Source organism: Megalopta genalis, chromosome 15 (assembly GCF_051020955.1).
Source record: "Megalopta genalis isolate 19385.01 chromosome 15, iyMegGena1_principal, whole genome shotgun sequence".
NCBI lineage: Eukaryota > Metazoa > Arthropoda > Insecta > Hymenoptera > Halictidae > Megalopta > Megalopta genalis.
The window spans coordinates 7,505,751-7,513,365 of NC_135027.1; the positions used below are offsets into that span (position 1 = coordinate 7,505,751).

Here is a 7,615-nt window from a genome sequence, read left to right on the forward strand (position 1 = left end):
GGATATCCTCTGAGACGTTCTCCACAACTTGAATAACGTATATTTTCTTTGTCGTTATTTTTGACTGGTAATATATTATTATAATATTTCTTCACGAACAGCGCGGTTTATAATGTGCATATGTACTGTAACAACAGTATATCCTTGAGGAGGAATTTAAAAAAAAAGGAGCTTAGGCTTAACTAAAGAAGTTAAAGGTTTCATCCGGATTAGGATTTTTCCGTGATTAATAATTCTCACGATCAAACATATTCGAATTATAAATCTAAGTAACAAATTTCATAATGATCATAATAATTATAAATCAAAGAACTTCAGTATTACAATGCTCCTTCCAAACTGCTATCTCTTCTACAGCAAGTGCTCAAATTTTCGAAATTGATCCTGGTCTGAAGTGTATTAAAAATTTCTAAAGTGGATACATTATTAGAGCCAATCACTACAATCTAGTATATTCATAAAAATAATATACCGTACTTATAATTAAAGGGTTTAGTTGAAAAAAGTACAGGCATTATTTTCAAAAATAGTTTCTGCCAATAGTTAATATAAAATTTTTTAGAAAAATTCATTTTTTCATTTTATAATACTGTAACATTTATGTATATCTGTTTTTTACTAGGCCTCTTAATTTTTATAAATCATTAAAACGTGATATGTATTTCCTCAAAATTACTTCATCTTCTGAAATACACTTTCCGGAATTCTAGAGAATTAAATCTTGTTCCATGTGAAGAGATCTCGAAGATCTAAGAGAAGGATATTGCGTGAGTAATAGTAAGTGCTGAAAGAGAGAAAGATATAAACGGGGGTCAGATCAGGGAGATACGAAAGAAAAGCGAGGAACGGTTTGAGGAAAAAGGAGGAACGAAGAGAAAGTAAGAAAAGATGTAGGAAGGGTTCAGAAGGAGGGAGCACAGGTGCGGCCGGTACGTCCGGAGCACCTCTCCAAGCAAAGCAATGCTGTCCGCCGCGCAACGGAGAGAAGTCCTCTTTTCCGCTACGTTCCAGCCGGTTACGATTATTTCGAGCATCTTGTGACTCGTTTCGGTTCTCTCCAACAGGTTGCTCCTATTCGGTTCGGATCAGCGGGACGTGCTTGAGCACGCGCGTCTTCTATAGTCAGTGAAATTCAAGAAGGGCACACCGCATCCCTGCATACTGATAATTTCGCTGTTGCACGAGTTTCGTGTTGAACGTGTGCGCGACAGTTTCCCTCAGTCGTGCCAGAGATGGTGTACCACTGATAATGAAGTAGTTAGCCGGTGAACGGTCCGATGAATCACTGTCTCGTGTCCTGTTCTACCTGCTTCGAAACAGTGAGTAAACTATTGTTCATTTTTAGACCCCCCCCCAAGCCCCATGCTTTCTGCCCACACATGCTTTTGACTAAATTTGAAGGCTTGAACATAAGTGACCAAGTTGCTTTGAAGTCACTGGAGAACAGTTAACTCGATTATTGTATGTACTTCTAAAGAATTTAAGAGAAGTTTCAGTTTGTTTGAATATAAAATAACAATCTGTAATATGCAATAGAATGGTGTCAATTTAAAATATGCATTGATAGTTTTTTATTTAAACACGAGTAGTGTTAAGGATTATGGTTTCTCTATACAATGGATAATACGTGATATCACCTGTTGCGTGGGTGCGCGAGACTGACGTTTTATGAGAAGCATGACTCTTCGACCTACTTTACTCCTAGAATCGAGGTGATTCAGATCCATGTACAAAAAATGTAAAAATTATAAAATATTTTTTTATTCAAGAACAGAATTCTTTAAGTTGTAATTCGTTTCGTAAAAAATATCGTGCTTAAGTATAGAGTACCGTTTAACATAACTACAACTAACAACTTTTAGGATGACTTAAGTATAAACATCTGTTTTTCTGTTTTGAATGACATTGTTTATTTTTTTTTAGAAAGTATACAAATTAGTTTTGTTCTCTGTGAGCAACGAAAAAAGTTGTGAGGTAGATATACATATATATATATATATATATATATATATATACTATATAGTTTTCTATAATTCAACGAAGTCTTTTGTTGATAAAGTATTAGGTAATTCTGACATCATTTTCTACACGGGAATAGCGTTATCGCGTCTCTGTTTAGTTTATATTTGTCCATCAAATATTCAGCTATAGTATAGCTGCGCGACAAGCTTTCATTTGCATCATCCTCGACACGATCAGAAGTTTCCTTACTTCTCCTCCTGTCCCGTATCACAGCGGTTGGTTTATTTTCGGTCCCGAATTTCCTTCTTTTTAAGCTGAATTCCGCAGGACATGTGTCCGCATCGCGGCAGCGTTTACGTCGTGTCTCATTACGTTCTTTGCTCCCGACCCCGACAAAAATCGTCTCACAGGAATCACTCGCCGTAATTTGACCCTTTTTCTCAGCCGTCCAAGCCCTGGCGTCACTGTTTGCGACCTTACTTTTCGATTTGATATACGACACATTTGTATGAATGTCGTTGAGTCTCGTCGAAATTTGTATGATGTTACTCTCCAAACTGCACGGCTTCAGCGGTATCTTATTGTTTAGATTGCATGTAGATAGCAAAGAGCACGTTAGCTCGAAACTATCCGGATCTATATCGTTTGAATTATCTTTCGCGCGTCTTACCGAACTCCCAGAGCTTGCATGAATATAATCCTTCGTAGACAATCGCGTACTACTCGGTGAGCTACTTTTTTGCTTATCTCTATATTGCACAATCGCATCACTGTTATTTCTGACCACAGAAATTTCTTTGCGCGCAACGTCGCATTTGTTTGATTCCTCTTCCGAATACTCTTGAGATACTTTTTCAATGTTTTGATTCTGTCTCTCTTTCATAGCTTCATTAATATCATAGCTAAGAAATATATTTATTTAGAATTAATATACTATAATTAGTATTCTTTTTTGTTGTACTCCTACTTACACATTGTACGTAATGTTTTGTATTTCCTTCGAGTATGCAATAAATTTATGGGTTCTGACTTCCACCACATTCATATCTTCACAGACATCACATATTTGGCAAGGATTTACTGCATATCCGAAGTATTTACTAATGGTTGCATGGCGACATCTAAATATGATTTTATAAGAAATTTTGTTAGTATACAAGAATTAAATTTTGTACTCTAATGAAAACTATTACTTCGTTAAAAGACAATAGGACACAAGCTTGTTATATTCATTTAAATGATGCTTGATATATCCAAGACCTTTTCCTTTTCCTACTTCACTGTTTTCAATTAACATTTTGATAGAAGAATATTCCTTTGTACTAAAATATATTCTACAATATGTACGGTAATTATTCGTAAAAGATTGCACAGATTCCCTATAGTATTTGGATATATTTTCTGGCACGGTCCAATAAACTTTACACCTATTAAATATAAGAATATTCATGAGAGAACAGTGGTTGTAAAAGTCTTGTTTGAATTATTGAACAACCCATACTTGATTGGTTTCCTATAAATGAATTCACAATCATGTGTTGTAACAATGACCCTGGCACTTCCAGATAACCACCGATCTTTTATGTTATATTTAGCTTTTGTATTCAATTCTATAATAATTTAGAGATATGTATTTTGTATTAAAATTTTGTGAATATACATAATAATTTTCTTACTATGGTTACAGATAATTGTGGGTATGCCTACAGCAACTAATCTTTCTTTCAGTACCTCTGCCTTGACTTCCTCATTACAGTAAATAATGCCAAAATCATCATGTGTCTGAGTACAGATAATTTCTATAAATATGTAGTTTGCAATCCTATAAAACGACAAATTGATTTACCTTGTGATCAGATGGACTTAAGAAACCAAGTACATTTATAATAAAATTTTTGAGGTGTTCAAATGGATGAGGAAGAATATCTAAAAACCATATATCATAGCACACATTCGTTTGTAGTATTGGTACTTTAAACCTTCTTGGTCTTTTTAATGTCAACTGACAAATATCGTCGATTACCTGTCAAAAGTTTGATTAAAGAAATATCAGATTTCTAAGGTTTTCCCAAATTAAAAATTATTCATGGTAATACTACTCGCAAAAAATTTTATTATTTGAATTTAAGCAATTCTGTTTAAGTGTTAGTAACCGAACAAAAATTTGAATTACCTTATTATTAACAGTAGTAGTTATTGCAACTCTAGGAACATTCCCACACATTCTATTAAATCGTCTAATTCTACCATAACACGGTACATAGTCATAGCCCCATTCACTTAAAGAATGTGCCTCATTAAATACAATATAAGACAATAATTTTCGTCGTTTTAATAAACGTACAAGATGCTATGAATTTAAAATTAAGTTTGTTAATTATTGACAAATAAATTATAAGAAAAATTAATATACTAATGATAAATATACCTGGAAATATCTAACATCAATCATATCAGGTGTAGCATATAATAGTGGTATGGTTAAATAATTTGAAGAAGTGAAATCTCTTAAAATAACATCTCGTTCGCTAGGGGATGTACATTTACTTAATAAATGTACTTTTATCTGTTTATTCCTAAAAAAATCTACGCGATTCTGGAAATAATATAATATTTAGAAAAACAAATAAATTAACCGGGTACTTGAATTATTACCTCCATAAAACATAATTTTGAAGAAAAAACGACAGCTACTTTGCCCTTTTTTAAAATAGCTGGTATTTCGAAACAAAGTGAGCTATCAAAGTCAGGTGGTGTAGATATGCATACATGATTTAAACCTGTAAATTCGCAATGCCTTAAATTAATGAATAATCTTGTATAATTCAAATTAAATATCATAAGCACATACAAAATTAATGTAAAAAGACACGATGGAACAGTTTATAAACATTACCAAAGAGAAACTAACCTTCGTTGACTAGAAGAGTTGCTTTTTTATGAATTATATTTCTGAAATCGTCATAACCAAACACGGTCTGCAATGTACTTGTCACACACGATTTATTACTCATTATTAGGCTTTCTATCAAGCGTTAAACAATTATTTTTAGTAAATTGGAGATTGTGTTACTGGTAAGAACTTTTAAGGATTAGCTTTGAACATGCTTACATGCCATTATCGCTTAAATCGACTCAGCCAATCAAGAGGCCACAATTCCAAATTCAATTTCCGCGGCAACATTTAAAACAACGTCACACGCTTTTATGAATTTTTTGCTCATAGTACGTTTTTGTTTGAGGATTTTAATTTTTTGTTTTTTTTTTTAGGTATGATAGACGATTGACGTTTGTTAGTAACATTGGTTCTGAACATTTGACTTTTCGATGAATAACAGAGTGAATATAAGAAACTCAGACTAAAGTATCACCTGACTCGTCCTACTGCAATAGATGCTAACATGTGAGTGAATACTAATATTTAACTTAAATGTATTACTAAACATAACAATCAATTATTGTTTTTTCATTTCAGAGATACAATGAAGAAACTTTGCACAATATTTTTGTTAGTATGCTTGTCTATTGCTCAACCACCTAATGATTGTGATCCAAATTGGCACTCGTTGGAGACTGATGAATCTGCCAGATTAGAATGCGGAGAGGCTTTTAAAAACCGTTGTTATTGTAGAAAGACGTGTTATGAGAACCGTCATCAGTATGTTGTTAATTGCACCGACTCTAAATTCCGTAATGCGGAACCATTGGCGCATTTGCCCAATGAAACGCAGGTACAGCAATTTTTTATGAGAAATAAAAATTCTGCAAAATGCTTCAGTCATTACAATAAGTATCTTATTTTAACGTGAATTATAAAATAGGTCCTCATCTTCACGGGAAATTATTTGGAGGAACTGCCCTGGAATGTGTTCGGTACATTGGATAGCTTTCCTGACCTGCGAGTGATTGACATGTCAAATAACAAAATCAGAGAAATCCGAGGGAAAGCATATCACCATGTTCAACGCGTTGAGCGCCTCATTCTTGACTTCAACGAGCTGTCTTTGGACCCTGAAAGGAGTCATCCCAGAGTCTTCTCTAATTTTGTTTCACTATTGGAACTTCACTTAACTGATGCATTTGAGGATGATAGATTAGATAGACCTAGAGACCTGGCAGCTACATTGCATGACATTTTTGTGAATAGGTATAACAAGTCTCCTATTTCATCATTACGTATATGTCAGCAGAGTTCTTAAAAAAATTACTTTGCCTCTAGCAATTTAGTGAAATTGATGAAGCTGCATCTGGAACAAAACGAGATCTCGGAGTTCCGAGATCCTAACGTGTTTTGTGATCTTCCAAGCATACTGGATCTCTACCTCGGCGATAATGCGCTCACTGCTTTACACTTCAACATATCATGCTTGCCGAATTTGCGATTTTTGGATCTTCAACGCAACAAATTCACCAAAGTACTCGAGCACGATCTTCGTGCTATGGATGCAATCGTTGAGCACAATAAAAACATAGCGGTGGATTTAACTGGAAATCCACTAGAGTGCTCATGCAAACTGAATCCCTTCATTAAGTGGATGAACAAGACCAAAGTGTTTATTCGTAATAAGGACAACTTAAAATGTTACGAAGGTAAACTATTGTTTCGTGTCATAATCAGTATGCTAACAGATATTGACAAAACTATTTTACAATTGTACATTATAATATTTACAGATGAAATGCCACATGAGTTTCATGAAGTGAAAAGTTGTAAAGTGAAATTGTTTTCATCGGCCCCGCATGGTGCGACAATTTTATTGTTTTTCTTGTCACTGGTGCTGATAGGACTAGTGTGCGCTTTAATTTACGTACAACGTGCGAAACTGAAGAAGAAAATTGAACCAATACTGGATTCGGTTAATAAAAGGGTGCGATACACTTCGATAGCAACCGGCGAAGTCCGCGAAGATGTATAGCCATGCATTAATTAGCTGTACTTTTTAAAATAGATGATTATTTAAAGTCAATTGACGTGCTTATTAACCGTATGTAATAGAGGAGAATTTACACTAACTAACGCAAGAGCCGACTTCATATTTAACAATCTAGACTGTTGAAAAGTTCCATTTTTTCTTCTGTACAATGTAAAAATATTTTTCTTAATATTATACAATTAGTTTGATACTGATAGAAAGAACTTAATACTAGGATACTATTTATAGTACAGGATACTATTAGTATAGGATACTATTTATAGTATACAGTACTTAATTTTTGCATTTGACTAATAGTAATTATCAAACGTGTGAAATTGTTTGTTATAATACTAGCGTGCTATGTTTGTTAATGTAATTAATGACTTACGAGAAAGCACGTGTACTTTTGATATTGTTATTAATTGTTTTAAACGTGTCAAGTGACGAATAAATGTTGGATATATATTTGTATTTATATTCTCTCCATCTGATAGAACTGTTTGAATGCGTGATGAAATTTACTTATGCTACTAATCCACTCACAGAAAGATATATGTTAGCACAAACGTATTCTTCGAATATTTACGATTTCTTATCATACAGCCTATCAGACCATTGACATCTTGCCAAAGATTAGATAAGGTTCTTGGCTTGTTATAATGATCATAATGTGCGCTGAAGCAATATTATAAGTGTATGTTCGAATCACTCTCTAATTCTTTTCTTTGCGAGGGCGA

At 33.8% G+C, this 7,615-nt stretch overlaps 2 protein-coding genes across 2 annotated transcripts; one reads left to right on the forward strand and one right to left on the reverse strand.

Annotated features, from left to right (window-relative positions):
* Nucleotides 1-1,885: 1,885 nt before the first annotated feature.
* LOC117219676 (ATP-dependent DNA helicase Q5) lies at nucleotides 1,886-5,238 on the reverse strand. Its single transcript, XM_076526502.1, has 10 exons — nucleotides 4,874-5,238; nucleotides 4,618-4,742; nucleotides 4,391-4,558; nucleotides 4,136-4,312; nucleotides 3,809-3,985; nucleotides 3,639-3,744; nucleotides 3,464-3,572; nucleotides 3,156-3,389; nucleotides 2,934-3,083; nucleotides 1,886-2,864 (listed from the first exon to the last, which is right to left on the reverse strand). Exons 1-10 carry the CDS (start codon nucleotides 4,974-4,976, stop codon nucleotides 2,078-2,080), a joined length of 2,136 nt encoding a protein of 711 aa, XP_076382617.1. The 5' UTR covers nucleotides 4,977-5,238; the 3' UTR covers nucleotides 1,886-2,077.
* Nucleotides 5,239-5,444: 206 nt separating this feature from the next.
* Nucleotides 5,445-7,343, forward strand: LOC143260570 (trophoblast glycoprotein). The gene is made up of 4 exons (XM_076526509.1): nucleotides 5,445-5,693; nucleotides 5,784-6,109; nucleotides 6,182-6,552; nucleotides 6,637-7,343. Exons 1-4 carry the CDS (start codon nucleotides 5,445-5,447, stop codon nucleotides 6,876-6,878), a joined length of 1,188 nt encoding a protein of 395 aa, XP_076382624.1. The 3' UTR covers nucleotides 6,879-7,343.
* The last annotated feature ends 272 nt before the right edge of the window (nucleotides 7,344-7,615 follow it).

Coding starts and splice junctions, on each gene's coding strand:
- LOC117219676 (XM_076526502.1), bottom strand. CDS start 4,976: ATGAGTAATAAATCGTGTGTGACAAGTACATTGCAGACCGTGTTTGGT. Junction 4,743..4,873: donor AACTCTTCTAGTCAACGAAG/GTTAGTTTCTCT, acceptor GCGAATTTACAG/GTTTAAATCATGTATGCATA. Junction 4,559..4,617: donor CAAAATTATGTTTTATGGAG/GTAATAATTCAA, acceptor TATTATTTCCAG/AATCGCGTAGATTTTTTTAG.
- LOC143260570 (XM_076526509.1), top strand. CDS start 5,445: ATGAAGAAACTTTGCACAATATTTTTGTTAGTATGCTTGTCTATTGCT. Junction 5,694..5,783: donor ATTTGCCCAATGAAACGCAG/GTACAGCAATTT, acceptor ATTATAAAATAG/GTCCTCATCTTCACGGGAAA. Junction 6,553..6,636: donor CAACTTAAAATGTTACGAAG/GTAAACTATTGT, acceptor TAATATTTACAG/ATGAAATGCCACATGAGTTT.